This window comes from Nicotiana attenuata, unplaced genomic scaffold (assembly GCF_001879085.1).
Source record: "Nicotiana attenuata strain UT unplaced genomic scaffold, NIATTr2, whole genome shotgun sequence".
Lineage (NCBI taxonomy): Eukaryota > Viridiplantae > Streptophyta > Magnoliopsida > Solanales > Solanaceae > Nicotiana > Nicotiana attenuata.
This window is the reverse complement of record NW_017670807.1, coordinates 300,737-321,823: the sequence shown is the minus strand read 5'-3', so window position 1 is coordinate 321,823 and position 21,087 is coordinate 300,737. Positions and strand designations below refer to the sequence as shown.

The 21,087-nt window shown below is 42.6% G+C and overlaps 1 protein-coding gene across 1 annotated transcript; it reads right to left on the bottom strand.

Moving 5' to 3' along the window:
* Positions 1–2,584: 2,584 nt before the first annotated feature.
* On the bottom strand, positions 2,585–5,072 carry LOC109243495. Its single transcript, XM_019410437.1, has 5 exons — positions 4,769–5,072; positions 4,146–4,581; positions 3,393–4,062; positions 3,271–3,340; positions 2,585–2,952 (listed from the first exon to the last, which is right to left on the bottom strand). The coding sequence occupies exons 1-5, from the start codon at positions 5,070–5,072 to the stop codon at positions 2,585–2,587; spliced, it is 1,848 nt and encodes a 615-aa protein (XP_019265982.1).
* Positions 5,073–21,087: the final 16,015 nt, after the last annotated feature.

Here is a 21,087-nt window from a genome sequence, read left to right as displayed (position 1 = left end):
GTATGTACTGGATATACCCCCAACTTGATGTATTTCTTGATATCATAGAACCAAGGTTCACCATCAATTTCCTCTTCAACCATATTACAATAAGCATGTTGATCATGAACTTGGATATGCACTGGGTCGACATAAGCCTTGTCTGGATGATACAACATTGATGCCAGAGTAGCCAAGGCATCGGCAATCTCATTATGAACCCTGGGAATATGTCAGAATTCTACCGACCTAAATCGTTGACAAAGATCATGCAGACACTGTCAGTACGGTACGAGCTTCAAATCCCGAGTCTCCCATTCTCCTTGAATCTGATGAACCAACAAATCTTATTCTCCCAGAACCAGTATTTCCTGGACTCTCATGTCTACAGCTAACCTCAAACCCAGAATGCATGCTTCGTACTCAGCCATGTTTTTGGTGCAATGAAATCGAAGTTGGGCTATTACAGGGTAGTGTTGCCCTGTTTCAGAAATGAGTACAGCCCCTGTGCCGACACCTTTCATGTTAGCAGCTCCATCAAAGAAGAGTTTCCAGCCTGGATTTTCATCATGGTCCACCTCGTCAACATACATCACTTCTTCATTAGGAAAATAAGTCTTCAGTGGCTCATATTCTTCATCCACCAGATTCTCGGCCAAGTGGTTGGCCAAGGCTTGGGCTTTCATCACAGTCCGAGTCACATAGATGATGTCAAACTCTGTGAGCAAAATCTGCCACTTTGCAAGTCTTCCTATGGGCATAGGCTTCTAAAAGATGTGCTTTAGAGGATCCATGCGAGAAACGAGGTAAGTAGTTTAGGACGACAGATAATGCTTTAACTTTTGTGCCACCCAAGTCAGGGTGCAACATGTCCTCTCAAGAAGAGTGTACTTAACCTCATAGGGAGTGAACTTCTTACTGAGATAATATATTGCTTGCTCCTTCTTTCCCGTGATGCCGTTTTGACCCAACACACCGCCAAAAGAGTTATCCAGGACTATCAAATAGAGAATTAAAGGTCTCACTAGCTCTGGTGGGACCAGCACCGGTGGATTCGACAAGTACCTCTTAATCTTACCAAACGCTTCTTGACACTCGTCAGTCCACTTGACTGCAGCATTCTTCTTCAGCAGCTTAAAGATGGGTTCACAGGTTGTCGTGAGCTAAGCAATAAACCTGCTGATGTAATTTAACCTTCCGAGCAAAATCATCACCTTAGTTTTATTCTTTGGCGGCGGTAACTCTTGGATGGATTTGATCTTCGACGGATCCAACTCAATACCACGTCTACTAACCACGAATCCTAGCAATTTCCCGAATGGGACACCAAATGCACATTTTGCAGGGTTGAGCTTGAGGTTGTACCTGCGGAGCCTTTGGAAAAACTTCCTCAAATCCTTGACATGGTCAGACTGCTTCTTTGACTTTATGATCACATCATCAACATAAACCTCAATCTTCTTGTGTATCATGTCATGAAATATGGTAGTCATCGCCCTTATGTAAGTTGCCCCAGCATTCTTCAAACCAAATAGCATTACCCGGTAGCAATATGTTCCCCATGGCATGATGAACGTTGTCTTTTCTGCATCTTCCTCATCCATTAAGATCTGGTGATATCCTGCGTAGCAATCCACAAAAGATCCAATCTCATGCTTGGCACAATTATCGATCAGAATGTGAATGTTCGGCAATGGAAAATCATCCTTCGAGCTCGCTTTGTTAAGATCACCGTAATAAACACATACCCTGGTCTTACCAACCATCTTCGGTACTGGCACAACATTAGCTAACCAAGTGGGATATCGAGTGACCCGAATGACCTTTGCATCAAGCTGCTTTGTGATTTCTTCTTTTATCTTCACGCTCATGTCAGTCTTGAACTTTCGTAACTTTTGCTTGACAGGAGGGAATGCTGGATAAGTTGGCAATTTATGAACTACCAAATCAGTGCTCAAGCCTAGCATATCGTCAGACGACCATGCAAAGATATCTTTGTACTAAAACAATGTTTTGATACTTTCTTCCTTAACTTGCGGTTCCAGATGCACACTTATATTGGTTTCCCTAACATTATGCTGGTCTCATAAATTGATTGCTTCAGTTTCATTCAAAATAGGCTTTGGTTTTTCGTCAAAGTGTTTTAGCTCTTTACTCATTTCCTCAAATGCTGCTTCTTCATCGTATTCTATTTCATCATCATACTCTACTTCTTGGATTATTATTTCGGAATTAGATTGGCTTTTAAGACTTGGCTGAAAAGTCCTCATGCATGTCATGTCATTGCAACCAGCATAAAAACAACTGTACAAAGAACAACAAAATGAAACACTATTAGGAATAATGGAAAATGGGAAATTGCATTTCATTGAAAATAAATAGAAGGGTTTGAACATCAAAACAAGCAAAAATAAAAATCTGGATTACAACCCTGGAATAACCCAGATAACAGAAAGGAAAACAAAGCAAACTACCAAAACTCCTTCATGGTAGGGAGAGGAGTAGCTTCCCAATTGCTAAGCTTCACATTTGGCCCAACGAACTGCACATCTGCTTTACTAGAACCTTCACCAATTTCTACCATATTAACCTCATCAAACAGACTCTAGAACCTCTTGATCAGCTCTTCATCAACATCGACCACAGGTTTTGGCACTGATGATACTAGAGGTTTTTCGGCCCCTGGCTTGACAAAAAACTTAGGGATGTGTGGGACAGGCTCGGGGAGTGACCATACCTTCTGTTTTAGATTTGTAACCCTTTTCACGTCTTTCCCTGTGGGCATGAATCCCAAACCAAATGTACCAAGATTTCCACGGGGGCGCACTGGATGCACAATACCCTGTAGAGATAAACCTAGACCCTTACCTGGTACAAAACCATTCTTCAACATTTCACTTGCTACCATGACAGATGCGGAGGACAACTTAGGGCCCAAAATGCATTTTCCTTCAGGAATCTTCTCAACAGATACTGTATTGAAAGTTTGATAGACCTAAGGTCCCTTATCGTTTTTAGCCTCAATAAACAGAACAATTGTGTCATTACAAGCTGATAAGTCCTCATCATCGTGGACAACTATTTCCTACATGTCCCATTCAAACTTCACTGTTTGATGCAGAGATGATGGGACTGCCTTAGCATCATGTATCCAGGGCCTGCCCAACAACAGATTGTAGGAGACAACCACACTTGGAATTCCATAGTGAACTCAACTGGCCCTACCGACGATTCGAGCATTATATCACCAACAGAATCTTTACCTCCCCCATCAAAGCCTCGAATACATACATTGTTCATATGGATTATTTTGGTGCCGATCTTCAACTTTTGCAGAGTAGACAGAGGGCAAATATTTGCACTAGAGCCATTATCAACCAACACCCTTGAGACAACAGAATTTTGCACTTCACCGTGCGATAAAGAGCTCGGTTGTGTTCTGTACCCTCCATTGGAAGTTCATCATCTGAGAAAGTGATCCTGTTTACTTCGAAGTTCTTGTTAGCTATCTTTTTCAAGTGGTGCACTGTGATCTTATCAGGAACATATGCCTCATTCAAAATCTTCATCAGGGCCCTGCGATTTTCATCTAAATGTGTCAACAAAGACAAAAGAGAGATCTGAGCCGGTGTTTTCCTTAGCTGCTCCACAATGAAATAGTCTTGCAATTTCATATTTTTCAGGAACTCTTCAGCCTCTTCTTCGGTGACCGATTTCTTTATTAGCATTTGACTATCCTTGAACGGCTTGGCTTTCCTTAATTCTTCTGGGGCAAAACATCTCCCAGAACGAGTCAATCCTCCAGTTTCATTGACTTCTTCCTCCACCTCTTTTCCTTTGTATGTCACTATCACTTGTTTGTAATTCCACGGAACGGCCTTGTTATCAACCACCGGCAGCTGGGTCACTGGTTTGATGACAATAGGGGTAATAGGAGACCCTTTCACAACTATGACAGGCTTATTTGGGACCCCTGGCACTACCACTTTTAGATTTTCCTGACTTGCCCCAATATCTTTCGAAGGCCCTTTCACGACCAACACCGGTGGCTTCAAACCGAGGAGCTCAGCTTCTCTGCCACCCCTTCAACTGTTAAGAGTGTCGCTTTGGTAGAGTCTGGAGCTTTAACCAAATTACTTCCACTGGCCCAAATCATCATGACGGACTTGGAAGGTTTCTCGGGCTTCCCATCTTTATGAACTATTTCAATCATATGCGTCTCTGCATGGGCTGGCAAAGGGTTTTGGTTTATGTTCGGCGTGTCTGGGCTTTGGACTACAATTTGGTTTGTACCAATGAGCTCCTGGATTGCCCTTTTCAAATGCCAACACTTCTCTATGACATGCCCTGGAGCATCAGAACAATAGGCGCATATGAGGGAATAATCAAGGTTCTTTGGAGGGGGATTTGGTATCTTTGACTCAATAGGCCTCAAGACATCCAACTGCCTTAACCTTTGAAACAAACTAGTATAGGATTCTCCAAGCAGGGTGAAAGTTTGTTTCCGCTGCTGCCTTTCTCTTTTATACTCCGGCCTTGGTCGAAAATTTGGACCAGTAGGGTTTTGGTAGGGTTGTGGAGGTGGATAAGTATTTTGTGGAGCTGGAGCATGCCATTGCGGGTAAGGAGGGGGTTGAGCATATGACTATGCGTGGTGAACATGGTATTGGGGTGGTTTGGCTGAGTATTGGGGGTCTTGCGGGGGAAAGTAATGTTGGGGTGGATTATATGGAGCTTGGGGTGTAGGCTTGAGGTCGGGGTCGAGGATGGGTGTACTAATGAGGTGGACCCCTCTGGCCATGCCATGGTCCAAAAACAACCGTAGCGACATTGTCCTTCTTCTTCTTGCCTAGCAAACTTCCGGTACCACTCTGGATTGCCTGTGTGGTTGCTTTTATAGCGGAGTAGCTCATGATCTTGCTCGACTTGAGCCCCTCTTCCACCATCTCTCCCATCTTTACCACATCCTTGAAAGACTTACCAGTGGCTGAGATCAAATGGCCGAAGTAAGTAGGCTCCAAGGCCTGAAGAAAGTATTCAACCATCTCGCCTTTTTCATTGGAGGATTGACCCGTGCGGTTTGCTCCCTCCATCGGAACCCATGTTCTCTAAAGCTTTCACCGGGCCTCTTTTCCACCTTGGTCAAAGATAGGCGGTCTGGGACAATGTTTATATTGTACTGAAAGTGCCGGGCAAAGGCCTGAGCCACATCATCCCATGTGTACCACCTGTTGGCGTCCTGGCGGGTGTACCATTCTAAAACTGGCCCACTCAGACTCTGGCTGAAGTACGCCATCAGTAATTCATCTTTTCCCCCGGCGCCTCTCATTTTACTGCAATAACCTCTCAGATGAGCTACAGGATCCCCATGTCCGTCATACAAGTCAAAATTGGGCATCTTGAACCCGGCAGGCAGTTGGACATCAAGGAACAAACACAAATCCTTATAAGCCACACTCACCTAGCTTCCTAACCCTTGCATATTTCTCAATGATTGCTCTAGACTCTTTACTTTCCTAAATATCTCCTCTTGCTCCACGTTCTAGGGTGGCATGAGGCTCAAAGTGGGGAGTGTAGGAGTAAGGATCTGGGACTTTAAAGGTGGGTTCCGGGGCATAGTATTGGGTATCTGGAGCTTGGAATGCGGGCTCACTAGAGGATCGGTGGAGGGTAGTATGTGGAGGGGGTACAAAAATAGGAGCAGATGTTGGAGCAGGGTATGAGGTTGTTTTGGATGGTGGAGCATGGAAATTTTGGGCCGAAGTGCCAGGGTAATTGTGGTAAGGGGTGAAGCCTGGTGCGTGTTATGGGGAAAGATCAATGGTATTGGGCATCTGGGCTTGGGACAGTGGTGAAATGGAAGCAGGGTTTTCTGCATAGTTGGTAGGGAATGTAGGTGGAGGGTGTCCTTCAATCCAGGCCTGATACATTTCCGCCATCTATGTTTCAACCTTCGAACCTCCTCTTTCAGTTCTGATTCCGATTCTACAATCTCCCTTGGTGCGTCTACAACCCCTATGTCTGTTTCTTTGCTAGTCATGACTATTTGGCGCTTTGACATGGTGTTGTATGGATGACTTGCCAGGATGCCAACAAACTAACCACCTTCCTGTTATTAAATAAAGGTAACAGAGAAACACAAAACAAAGCCATTATGTTAGCGTTAGGGCATTTATCAGCTAAATAATATCACGTTACGTGCAATGCACCTAGCAATAATTAGCGGTTCTAAAATGGCTTTGAGGGTCGCAGGGTCATATGGCATCATCCCAATTTGCTCATTTGAATCTTCTCTTTTCTTTCTTTTCTAGCACCTCTTATCCTACATCGTTTTCTTCCCACTCTTTTCTTTTGTCTTATCACTCTCTTCTTTTTCTCTTTTTTCGCACCCCACAATTCCATCTCTCTTTTTCTTCTTCTTTTTTCTTTTTTAAAAAATAATTCGATCGAACTTGATGTAGGTTACCTACGTATCATGTCGCTCATGAATCAGACCAAGCGTAGTTCTTGCAAAAAATAAACTAAAAAATAAGAATCTTTTTGGATTTTTCATATAAAACTTTTTGGTTTACAAAATAGTAAGTACGGCAATGAAAGACTCGACAGACTCAACTACACTATGATAGACTCTGACACTAGCTAGAGGACTTGGTACTCCTAGACAAGACATGAAACTAAAAGAGAACATAAAACAATCTCAAAACACATAAATAAAATGCCTCCTCAAATGGCTCTCGAATGCGATGGTCCTAGCTGGGACGGATCTGATGAAGATCCGGATGGCCCTGTCAATCCTGTCGAATCTAAACTCTGTATTATACCCTGCAAGGGCACCTCAAAACTGGAAATAAGGATCCTGGAATGCGCGCCTGCATCTGGAAGGCTGACTCTAATAAGGTACTCACGGTGTTGTCCCATGTTCTCTACCAACCCTGCCAACTGTGATCTCAATGACTGAAGTGTCAATCGAACCCCGACCCTCTCTGCTGCGTGGGCCTCCTCTTCCTGGGTAAATCGATCAATCAACTGTCTAAGCAATATTCGTGAGGTGGCCTCCTCGTCAAATACTCCTCTAACACGTCGGGGCAATGGCCTGCTAACCCCATGCTGAGTAGACTGTAGCCATATGAAGTACTCATGGGTATACCTAAGTGAATGGGGGTCAGCTGCTAAAGTATCTCTACCCATCTTCATTGCATGGCGCCAATAGGTCTGAATGTCGACCTCCTTGTGAGCCATAGTGTCAATCTCCCTAATGAAGTCACGAGAATCAGGAATGTAGGGGACTTCTTGTCGCCTTCCTAACTGACGCATTACTCTAGCAGGGGTATATGGTCTAGTACACCAAAGTCCAATCAGTACCAAGAAGTCTTGCACGCGAGATCCTGCTAAGATCACGTCCAGATCAATCCAAAGGTATGACCACAAAATCTTCTCTTCAGTCAAAGATCCTAAGTAATCAATCTAAGCCTGAACTCCGAGTGGTAAGGCAAACTTATCGAACGTCCTTCTATGCTCGATGCACTTCACTCGATCTCTCAAACAACGATCAATAACATCTTTCTCAAACATGGTGGCGGGATATAAGTGTTCTATCAACCACAACTGCAGCAACAAGTTTCTTCCCTCAAAGAACCTCTCGCCTTCTCGAATCCTGGTCAAAGCACGATAGATTTCTGCCAAAATTGTTGGAACCAAGGCGCTTGCTGATGTGTCTACCCTCCAAAGGAAATATCAAGAGACCCAGCAATGCAATAGCGAAGACCATAGGATGCCTTTTCTTCCAAGAATCATATGATATAGAGAGCTCGTCTATGAAGGTCTCATATCCAGTGGGACGAGCAAACCTCTCAAATAAAAAGTCTAAGGTACCCAAGATTGATCTAGACATCCCATGTGATTTTCTAAATCCATTCGTATGATCTTAGGGAACTTTGTGCTTGAATGAGCCCTTGTGTAAATCAATTCCTTGTCTAGGTATGGCAGACGAGTCAACCCGGCTATCTCAGCTAAGGTGGGTGTCATCTCTAGATCCCCAAACTTAAATACCATCCCATGTGGGTCCCAAAATGTCAACATTGCTTCTACAAGGTCGGAACAGGGGGTAATATCCACCAATGAAATAAGAGTCCCTAATTTACCCATCAGATCATGTTGCTCAAGTAATGTGAACATGTTCCACCATTTTACTAGCCTTCTAGGGATTTGACAACCATTGATACTCTAGCCTTGGTGAGTGGATCCATACCTGTTGAAAGGAATAAGGCTAAATAAAATTAGTGACTCAGGACACTATGTGATATTGACATCTCCTATAGGACACACGCAAGACATGACTGAGGCTATTGTTGCAAAAATGGCCTATGTGGCCGAAGGAGTCTAAAAATGCAATACTCAATTAGGATGACCTCTACGACATGGAAACACCTCACGAGAGCCTACGTAACCCCCAATCTTTTAGGAATCAGGTATCCAAAATTACTTTGCAATAATGACCCCACTTTGCAAAAACGGCCGATATGGCCAAGAACCTAAGACTTACTAGGAAGGCCGGATCCTACGTAGGTTGCCTACGTATCCCTTCCTGAAAGACGAAAATCAGGTATGCGTAGTTCGGGAAGATTGGACATGGGAGAAAGCTTTAGATAAATGCAACTAATTTGGAAAAACTATATTATTTGTCTTTTTGAAAAATGATGGAAAATGTAAAATCTTTTTGGATTTTCTTGTTTTTCTCTTGTTTTTAAATTTTGGAAAACTATGAAAGAAAAATGTGAGTGTGCCCTACTTGCTTCATTTTATATTTCACACTCTTTTCTTTTCATTTGCCTTCAACAATCATTGGTCCGCCCAAATGACCCCTTTACCCTTAAAGAATGCAGCATGTAGCACATAGGGATGATTAAATATCTTTTTGGGCCATGAGCCCATTTTGACATAATTTGGATAGGCCTCCTACAACGGGACATGGTGTCTGGGACCGAGCCCTGCTAGGTTTAAATGATATGATGCAAATAAGCATGACCTAAAGGCTGACCTACGTATGGGGTTCACTAGACAAGGCAATTCGGGGTGGCACGTGGTCGATGGCGGCTGCTCTAGCTGTCCGCCCACTCCACGCTCCCATGCCACCCCCCTAAAGACATGGGCGACTCACAAAAAGTCCGTGTACGCTCAAACTTACTTTGGATGACAGTTATAAGCAATAAACACATGAATAGAAAACTGTAAACACATAGACAACTAGCAAATAATAACAAAGTAGAAAAACATAATAAAAATAAGATGAAGCTAAAAAAAACATAAAAACCTCAACCAAATATTCTAAAAAGCCAACAAGATCGTAGTATCAGCTTGAACCTGCAACTCCCCAGCAGAGTCGCCAAAGCTGTCACACCCCTTTTTTTTACACCTCATGAAACCCTCTTATAATTAATAAAAAGATTTTTAAAGCTCAAAAAGGGTTTTTAATTAAAAGTGACAAAGAATATTGTGTTTCAAAAGATATTTTAGAATCGCCACCTGGCATTGGGTTTCGGTGTGCCAGGTCACCGTTTTTAAAAATAATTTTTCCTTTTAAAATACTTTGGACTCAAAAACTAAGTCTGCACCAGAGTTCTAGGCAAGGGGGTTCATTTGACTCGGGGAGAAGGTGTTAGGCATTCCCGGAGTCCCGTAGCTAGTACGGTGGCATACTTGATCTAGTCGGCTTTTGAGATATTCAAATTGAGGTAAAAAAACACATAAGAAAAATAAACACAAAAAGAGGCTCGAGGCTGTCCCCACCTAATAAAAAAAATAAAAATGAAAATTAAATTCCTAAGCTAACCTACACTATGATTCCTCCAAGGTGTTCGTCACCGCTTCAATAATATTTACAAATTCTTCGGGGCATACCCCGGATAAAATATATATACAAAGTCTACGGGGCATCCCCATGAATATAAACTAAAAGGGAACGCCCTCTCGCCTTAATTCGAATAAAAGAAAGGACCTAAAATTTGCGTAACCGAGTGGTCGGCCCTAGCATGCTACTAGCCGATAGCGTAACAAAATAAATAAATAAAAGGAAACTAAATAAAAGCGAAAATTCTAAATCATGCTCAAATTCTCTTGACTTTTTATTTTATGTATTTGGCCGAGCTCAATTCCAAAGGCATGCAAACAACTTAATAACTAATAAGCTCGGCCTTTTCCCCGATCCCTACGGCCCGATATCATTTAAACAAGTATCGATCAACCAAAGGAGATACGCATCTAGCACATATAAATGTGAACACTAATAACAATAAAAGAAATGAGCGATGGATCCAAATATGATAAGAGCCTTAACCCTCCCCATTAACCCATGCCAATTTCGAAGAACAATCAACTGGCAGAATCTTTAGACTATAATTCCCATGGAAGCTGGCCTAGAATCTAGTGACTTTCCCCCAGAACTCAAAGATCAGTGCATTAGTCGAAAATAACAGCCAAATTGCCAAATGAGTAGAATTGAAGCAAATGCTATTTGAGATTAAGGAAACTTCAAGGAACTCATCAGAAGTACTAATTTTGAAGCATAGAACTTGAACTTCATAAGGAGATAGATGAGAGTTCATTAATTTCACATAGATAAAGAAACTGTTAGATGTCAACGTGATTAAAGATACCGATTCATCCAAATCAAGGTGAAGATAACCAATCCAAAAGTCAAAAAGATGTCAAACCATCCATCATAAACCTAGTTCAAAGGGGGGAAGACAAACAAAACTTTTTGGAAATTTTAATGCACCAGTTCTTCTGTTTGATCAACAATCATAAAATCAAGCAAATCTCAGTTAGACACATAAACTACTCAGCCAATCAAAACCACTGCGAGCCAGCGGTGCAGAATTTGCACTCAAAAACACAGATATGCTGCCTAAACAGTGCAAGAACAGGGCAAATTTTCAGCACACGTAGCATTCCAAACAATTGTCCAAAATACTGCAGGTTATTGGCTCAATTGACTGCTCAAATCAGTTGTTCTCAGCTGTCATGATCCAAAAATCCCTCCGAAAGGGTCGTGATGGCACCTAGTCTCTAAACTAGGTAAGCCTAACATTAGCTGAGATAACATTTATATTTGCTAACTTTAATCTGAATAACTCTTAACAATTTACAATTCCCAAAACCGGTGGTACAAGTCACAAGCCTTTCTAAGAGTAGTTATACAAAATAAATACATCACTGCTCCGAAACAAAAGGAACAAATGGGAATAAGTACAAATGAAGGTGACTCTGAGGCCTGCGAACACTGTAGCAGGTTTACCTCGAGTCTCCACCGCAACGACCCGCACAGCTACTATCGATCAAATACCTGGATCTGTACATAAAAATGTACAAAAGTGTAGTATGAGCACACCACGGCGGTGCCCAGTAAGTATCAAGACTAACCTCGGTGGGGTAGTGACGAGGAACAGTCAAGACACCTACTGGTCAAATAAATTGAATAGGATTTGATAATAAACTATCAATCTAAAAATGAAATAGTAATATCAACAACAGAGAAAGAACAAACTACAATCAGTAGAAACAATAAAGAGAAACACGGGTGGAAACGAAGATAACCAGATAAATTAACACCAATATAACGGGAACACAGACAAGTAAAGAAAAATGTACTCAAACAAGGAAGGCGATGCCAGCTCAATAAGTCATATCGTTTCTGATGCACAATTTCCAGCCATCTCAAACTCGATGTCTCATATCAAAACCTCATTTACCAAACTTTTAGCACACCCGGCACCTCCTGCCCACATATTTCTATCTCACTTTACACAACAACGTATACAATTAAGATGTTCAAGGAGTCTGATTTACATAACCTAAGTGGAGTACAACTTCTAAACCAATTAGGAACTCAGCAACAAAAGATGAAATTATTTTTAGAAATTATTTAAATAAAGAAAGTGCCATTTTCAATTAAGCACAACATCGAATGAAATATTACCTTTAACAAGAAATTTAATAAATTATCTTAGTAGAAATTCCATTTTTAAGTAAAATACAACCTCAGACGGTTTAAGAAAATTTAATTGAGTAACTAAATAAATTGAAGATGAAATTATTGAAATTTGAAATATTGAAAAATATGTATATAAATACGGCAAAGTATAGAAAACATGATGGGGTTCCTTCACAAAGGATCACAGTGGTAAAGGAATCTGAACAGTTAAAATATTTGAATTGGTAACAACAAATAAACATAACAAACAGAAAGTGCACGGCACCAAAATCCAATTACTAACAAGGATAAGGAAAACAAACACAGAATTTCACTTTCATTTCGTATCTTGTTGCAGGCGTGCAACCCGATCCCATTTCACATATCTCGTTGCAGGCGTGCAACCCGCTCCCATTTCACATATCTCGTTGCAGGCGTGCAACCCGCTCCCATTTCATATATCTCGTTGCAGGCGTGCAACCCGATCCCATTTCCCATATCTCGTTGTAAGCGTGCAATCCGATCCCATTTCATATATCTCGTTGTAGGCGTGCGACCCGCTCCCATTTCAGATATCTTGTTGCAGGCGTGCAACTCGCTCCCATTTACAGATCATCATCTATCATAAATGAATCCCGACAAGGGAACAAGAGTATAACAACAACATCCCGGCAAGGGAGACAATATCATAAACAATAACATCCCGGCAAGGGAACAATAGTATAACAACAATATCCCGGCAAGGGAAACAATATCTTAAGCAATAACGTCCCGGCAAGAGAATCAACAAGTACATAATAAGGGTCACGGAAAAACCAAGAAGCACGATAACCTCAACAAAACAACAAGACATAATAAACACGTGGTAACTACACCGGTAACCACAACAATTGGACATGTAACATATTCGCATGAAGTCATAGAGGAACTCACAATCAAGAAGTATCAAAACAATAAGGAAGGCAATCACTTCACTTAAGACAATTAAGGGTCAATGTAACACGTGAGAATTAAAGGAAAGCTAACAACGTCATATGGAGCATATAGAGGCAATTTAAGCAACTAGGAAACCCAATCATAACAGGATACTTTCCACATAAGGACCTAAGAACCCTAGAGCAAATTTCCCGCAAATAAGTCCGAGCACCCACTCGTCACCTCGCATGCACGGACTACAATTAGCATAGAAGACTCAAATCCTAAGAGGAAGTCCCCCACACAAGGTTAGGCAAGATACTTACCTCAATCCGGCGAATTCAATAATCAATTTAGCTTTTCATTTACCAATTCATCAATGCTCGGCTCAATCTATCCAAAAACAACTTGAATACATCAAACAATGCAAGAGAAAACAATTTCAATTAATAAAACTATGATTCTTATACAATTTGCAAAAAGTCAACAAAAGTCAACTCCCCGGGCCAGACCTCGAAACCCGACAAAATTTACAAAAATCGAACACACATTCCGCTACGAGTTCACCCATACAAAAATTATCTATTTCCGATACCATTTGGTCATTCAAATTATCATTTCACATTTTTGAAAGATTTCACAATTTTCCCCAAATTTTCCTTTAGATTCTCATGAATTTGATGTTAAATCTAAGATATAATCACAAAATATAGTTGAAAATTGATTAGAGATACTTACCCAATGATTTGGGGAAGTTTGGGTCCTTGTAAAATCGCCCATGGAGGTTTAGGGCTTGAGAAAATTGAAAAATGGCTGAAAATCTCGTCAAAAACCTCACTTAACAGGTCTCAGATGTCGCATTTGTGACCCAGGCTTCGCATTTGCGAACCCCTCGCAACTACGAAAAACGCAGGGCTGGCAAAAGCCGTATTTGCGACAAAAATCTCGCATTTGTGAACTGGGCATCGCAAATGCGATATAAAGTTCGCATTTGCGACCACACCAGAACCAACAATTTTTCCTGACACGAAAATGAGCATAGCTTCCTCATACAATGTCCAAATTCGATGATTCTTTTTCCTATGGCTCCGTAATTTCGATACGGATCTAATTGTTCCAACTAAACTGAATTTGGATCTCATTTTCTCAATGTGATATTGTTTTTGCTTGAACAAACGACGATGAAGCATCCAAAAACAAGCGCAACATAGCCTAAACCTATCCGAAATTCACCAAGCTCTCGGGGCTCTGAACCAAACATGCACGCAAGTCTAAAAACATCATACGAACTTGCTCGTGCAATCAAATCATCAAAATAACATAAAAACTATGAATTTAATCTCAAAATTTATGATTTTCTAACTTTTCAACTGGACGTCCAAATCACGTCAAATAAATTCCGGTTTTCACCAAATTTTACAGATAGGACTTAAATATCATAACAAACTTGTACTGGGCTCCGGAACCAAAATACGGTCCCGATACCAACGAGTTCAAATATTAATTCATTTCTTTATTTCCTTTAAAAACCAGCACAACAATTTTCTTCAAAAATTGTTTTCTAAGGCTAGGGACCTCGGAATTCAATTCCGGGCAGCTGCCCAAGTCCCATATTTTTCCGCGAACCTCCTGGGATCGTCGGAACACAGATACGGGTCTGTTTACCAAAAATATTGTCCAAAGTCAACTAAAAACCAAATTTTAACTCTAAAAATTACTATTTTTTTTTCATATTTTCACATAAAAGCTTTCCGGTTTCACGACCGGACTGCGCACGCAAGTCGATTCGCATAATATGAAGCTACTCGAGACCTCAAACTGCCGAGCTGAGCGCAATTGCTCAAAACAACCAGTCGGATCGTTACATCCTCCTCCACTTAAACATACGTTCGTCCTCGAACGTGCCCGGAGTCGTTCCAAAGCCATCGAACCACTACATGAGCTCACCACACATACACCCGAGGGTAATTCCCCATCACCCAACCTAAGTAGAGTTGACAATGCAACTTAACTGAAGATCTCATCCCCTCCTTAGCCCATAACCTTAGAATAGAATCCAAACCTCAGTATCTGAAATTCATCACAGGATCCGAATTCCACATCATCACACTGCATAAACCTTAACAAGCTGAATCGAACCAAAATTCTAATCCAGAATACAATCACATGCTGCCCCACACAACTCAAATGCCCGAAATAATAACCTCTGACCACCATAGCTGCTCAAATAACCTCCTAGATGCTGGCAATACACCTCACATCGAATATAACCTTGTTCTGAACCTCCACCTTGCTGATCCTGATAAAGAAACATGCGGGAAGTCATAGCCGCCCATGAAGACAACAAGTCAAGAAACTTTCTTGCCCGCCAAGGGCCATTACCCACACACGCTATGGGATTGCTAAAGACATAGAGTCGGGGGCCCACAACGACCTTAGATAAGATTTGAGCACGCAATGGTCCCGAAGAACCACTTGATGATTATCGGTCAACACAAGAGTCTCAGGGTCAGGACTTTCACCATCCTAAACACAACAATTTGTTTTTGACCATGAGATCAAAGGCAAATGTGTTAGGCCCAAGTGAAGCTTTGCTTGAGGCACCCTTAACCACTAACTACTAAAAAGCAAAAAGAAAAGAAAAACGGACTCAAACCCTTAAGAAGGTTGTCACGCCATCCATCATTGGGAAGAGCCACCCGGTTCACACAAACTCCACCTTTGGAAAGAACTGTGGCATTAAGAAAACCAAAGGCTTATTGCAAACGTTCAGAACAAGAAGCTACGAACATAAATAAGAAGCTAAGAACGAAAAATTGCGGAAAGTAAAATGAATATATACAAGAGGGGATTTAATCGAATATACAATAGATGGGATGAATATGTACAATGTAACATAACTTTATATACAGACCCAAAGTAAAATAAAAGTGTCACGACCCCAGTTCACCCTCCATGAACATGTCGTGAGGGCACCTAGTTCCTACAACTAGGTAAGCCTAACAATGCGGAAATTCAATATAACTCGCGGAAATAATTAATCAAAACTGAACATATGTAAAATAATAGCTGCATATAAGGCCGCTCGGCCAATACAACTCAAAGAAATGCGGAATTCTACAACTCAATCCCAAAACCCAGAAACTCACGAGAAAACACAGGCTAATAGAGTATAGTAGTCAGCTCTACACCAGAATGTCTAAACAACATGAAAAGGAAAGAAAATGAAACTATCTGCTAAAACCGGAATAGAGTAGAGACTCCTGGTCTGCGGACGTAGCAGATATACCTCAAGTCTCAGCTAGGACTCTCCACCACGAGGATGATACGCCTGGGAGGAAGTACCTGGATCTGCACATGAAAAACATGCGCAGAAGAGGCATGAGTACACCACAGCGGTACTCAGTAAGTGCCAAGCCTAACCTCGGTTGGGTAGTGACGAGGAAGGTCAGGGCCCTACTGAGATAACATAATAAATAATGAGATAACAGAAACATTTTAAATAAAGTCTACAGCGAGAATCTAAACCGGGTAAATAAGGAAGAAAAGTAATAGAAAGCAAAGGTAACAATACACGAAAAACTGCTCTCAACACGAAATAGTAGCCGATGAATCTCTTGGTATCCCGAGGATCTCTTGGTATCCTCATCATTAACACTGGGGATCTCTTGGTATCCTGAGGATCTCTTGGTATCCTCATCATCAACACTGGGGATCTCTCAGTATCCCGAGGATCTCTTAGTATCCTCAATAAGTAAGTCGGGGATCTCTTGGTATCCCGAGGATCTCTTAGTATCCTCAATAAGTATGTCGGGGATCTCTTGGTATCCCGAGGATCTCTTGGTATCCTCATCATCAACACTGGGGATCTCTCGGTATCCAGAGGATCTCTTAGTATCCTCATCATCGACACTGGGGATCTCTCGGTATCCCGAGAATCTCTTAGTATCCCAATATATATATAGAAACACATGTGCCAGGGATCTCTTGGTATCCCGCACCCTCAGTCCAGAATATCTCAAGTACAGGGGAATCTCCCGTGGATCCTCCAACTGGATGACTGCATCGTCTGCACGGGGAATCACCCTCTGCCTCTTGGGAGGCCTCTCTGACTGCACTGGCTGGGGATGGGTTGCTGGCACAGGATCCTGGAACAGTAAATCCAAAGGCAAATGATCTGCCTTCAATCTGTCAACCTCAACCCTCAACTCCTTCACGGACTCCTTGGAAGCCCGAGTCTTTCTCATTTTCTTGGCCTCCTTAGCAAGGTCCTTGAGAGCTTTCGCATGAGCATCCACAGCATCTGTAAGCTTCTTCTGAGTTTCAAGGATCTCCTTCTAGTTTTCCAGAATCTCCTTGAGGGCATCTTCAATGGACTGTGGGACCTGCGGTGGTGGAGGTGCCGACTGAGCTGCTACTGTAGTGGTGAGGACAAACAACTTGGATGAAGCTATCTGCATCCAGATGTTGATGCTAAGAAGAGCCTGGCTCAGTCAGTGTGCAGTCACTGGGTAGGCTCGGGAAGAGGGTATGTCTGGAGCTGTTGAAGTGGATGGACCAGGGGGAATGTCTGCGGAGGTGGAAGCAGGCTGAGTAGGGGCCACTACCACAACTGGCTCTTCAGACTAGCCAGTTGGAGCAGTGGCTGTTCCCCTGAAGTTCTTACTCTTCGGGTTGTCATCTCCTGCATGCTATACTAGGAGAACGGGGCCTTTGCCTTTACCTTGATATCAAATGGCCTCTTCTCAACCTTGAGGTCCCGGAGGTACATGGTCAAGAAGCTGGGGAAGGGGTAGTTTCTGTCACCTTCAGCTACCACCTGAGTAATCACCCTAGACATCACATTCCCGATGTTAATCGGGTACCCCGCCACGATCGATGCCACCAAAACTGCCCGGTGAAGAGGGAGGGAGTTGTCATGAGTAGTGGGGTCCAATCTGCTGCAAACAAATGTTTCCCACCCCTTGGCTTCAAAGTTCAAACTTCTTCTCAAAATCTTCACTCCCGCATTCAGCCAATCGAGGGTGGTACCTGGGATTGCCAGATACTGTGCCAACCAAGGACGGACCTCTTCACCTAACTCCATCTTCGCCAAGTATAGCGACTCATCATCCTCATCAAAACCCAAGTAGTCATTAATTGACTTTCCATCAAACAACACCTTCAAATTCCGCACCTTGGTCACTTTGGTGCCCTTTTTGATATGGGCAGCATTGGTATAGAATTCCTTGACCAAGTGCTCGTTCGCATCCACAAAATCCCCCAAGAAGTATACCCGGCCTATTCTTTCCCTAAATTGCCTTCTTACATTGGGGTGTGAGGCATTAGGTCTCTATCAACAAAGCTCCTCTCCGGGATCAATTTCCTCACCGGCCACCATTCCCGGAATTTGTAGTAGGCCACCTCACTTAAAAACCGGTCTTGCCACAGCTCCGGGTTTCTAGTTCTAGCAACACCCCCGACTTGAGGTTCACCCCCTTCTCCTACTACCTCTTCTCCCCTTACTTCCTCTCCTTCTCCTGCTGCACCCTCTCCGTGCACGGAAGCCTGAGCAGTGGGGGATGCTGGAGGAATGGGTTCATCTGTCAGCCTGAATCTGTCCGGGAAATCATCCATAAACTCCGGAATAGAATCAGAGTCAGTAAGCTCCGTGGAAGGTACATACTCACTTCCCGAGGAATGGGAAGCAGCTCTATCAACGACCCGAATCGCCTTCCTTGTTGCATTAATTGCCTCTCAAACTTTGGGGATTAATTATCTTTCCACGTCCCCTCCCCCGGGAGGACTCTCCTCTGCCTGGTTGTTTAGCACCCTGACCTTTTGATTTTACCATTGTGTGTAAAAAATTCAGCCATGCTTTGTTAGTATCAGTATAAGCTGTTAAGTTCACAGTTGCACGATAGCAAAAAGTTGCAGACAGTTGCAGGTTTTACATAGCTGGACCGCAAAAAAATGGAGTGCGGCCGCACAGAGGTCAATGTGGACCGAAAAAATGGTAATGCGGTCCGCACAGAGGTGGGGTTCAGACTACCCACTCTCTGTATCCATGCAATGCGGACCGCACAAAATGTAGTGCGGCCGCATTGGGACCAATGCGGACCGCGCAAAATGCAGTGCGGCTGCAGTCCCCAAACTTCAGAAGACAGACACTCAGCAATGCGGTCCGCACAAAATGCCATTGCAGATCGCACTGAAGCACTGCGGACCACACAGAATCGATCGCGGTCCGCACTGAGTGCCCAGAAGCAACACTAACTTAGGGTTTATGAGATTTTGATTTTAATTCCATTTTTACACCTAATAAAGGTCCCTTAGTGTTTGCCCAGTGATTTTAGCCGCCTAATTCTACTTTAATCAAGAAATCAACTACCCTAACCTAACCTATTGAAGAAAATACAGGAAGAAAAGGATAATAGACAAGAAAATAAAAAGTAAAGGAAAAATAACAAAAATAAAACAATTAAAAAAAAGAATGTGGTGTTACCAGATGTGAGAAGACATGAAGATAAACAATTCCAAGCAGTTAATTGCGAGTAAAAGAATAGATGAACAGTGATTTATACGTTCTGAGAGTCAAGAGATCGAAAAGTGTAACAGGAGGGCCTCAGGACCTATTTATAGAAAAGGACCTAGGGCCCATCTTACCAACCCAATGCGGACCGCACAAAGTCGACCGCAGTCCGCACCACACATCATGTTTTAGAGTATGAGAAGGCAACCACTGCGGTCCGCACATAATGGAAAGCGGTCACAGTGGTCCATCGCGGGCTGCACAAAATGGTACTGTGGCCGCGGTGGCAAACTTTAGAGAGTTAGTAATTTCACCCTTCATCAGTGCGGTCCGCACTAAATGTAGTGCGTCCGCATTGACAACTTCAGAGACCTGAACACTTTTTCCGCTATGTCCTGCACTGCATCTACACAATCCTATAGCATCTCACAACCAGTTAGTCCAAAAATCAATCCTATACTACAATGAAAATCAAATAAAAACAAGAAGAAATACACATGGGTTGCCTCCCAAGAAGTTCCTGATTTAACGTCGCGGCACGACGTATGTTACCATCCAATCATTTGAAATGAACAAGTGCCACCACATGGCTATCATCAAACTTTCCCAAGTAGTGCTTGACCTTGTGACCATTAACCCGGAAAATCTCCCCATTTTCGTTCTTCAAATCAAGGGCACCAAACGAGGTCACAAACACCACCTCAAAAGTCCGCTCCATTTTGACTTTAGCTTTCCCGGAAACAACCGTAACCGAGAGTTGAACAAGAGCACCGAATCACCTACTTTAAACTCCTTGCCACGAGCATATTTGTCATGAAGGTACTTCATCTTGTCCTTGTACAAGGACGAACTAGAGTAGGCATGGAAACTGAATTCATCAAGTTCATTGAGTTGCTCAACACAAAGATTTGCAGCCACATCCCAATCTAGGTTCAACTTTCTCAAGGCCCACATGGCCTTATGCTCTAACTCAACCAGTAAATGGTAAGCTTTCCCGAACACCAACCGATACAGAGACATACCAATCGGAGTTTTATAGGCAGTCCTATACGCCCATAGAGCATCATCCAACTTCTTAGACCAATCAGTCCTATTTGCATTGACCGTTTTAGACAGAATATTCTTGATTTCCCTGTTTGAGACATCAATTTGGCCACTCGCCTGAGGATGATAAGGAGTAGACACTTTGTGGTTGACACCATACTTGGCAATCAAGGTGTCAATGCGCATATAAAATGCGGGGCTTATTCCCCAAAAATCAGCTAAAGTCCATCCAATTGCCTTTTTTCGCTTTTTGAGCACCGTCAATGTGGCATCTACCTGCATGTTAGTAAGACAAGAGGAAAGAATAACTGGTAAAGTTGAATTAGGGCCTAAGAGTTCATACCTGAGGTGTGGAGGCAATGGCTTCAACTCCAACACCGGGGGTTCCTCAATTGAAGGATATGTTGGAGGGGTCTTTCTATTTTCAAGAGCCAAAGAGAGTTTGCTAGGCTCATAAGAATAAGAGCTCATTCCATGTAAAGCATTCACGCATTCCACTCGGCCCTCATCATCATTGACATCAAGATTCAACAATTTGGCCTCCAAGTGTCCTCCACATTGATCATTGCACTAGTATCATCAATTATCACAGCCGTGACAAGATCCACAAATGAGCACACTTCTGTACAATTGGGCTACTTCATTGACTTACACACATGAAAAACGACCT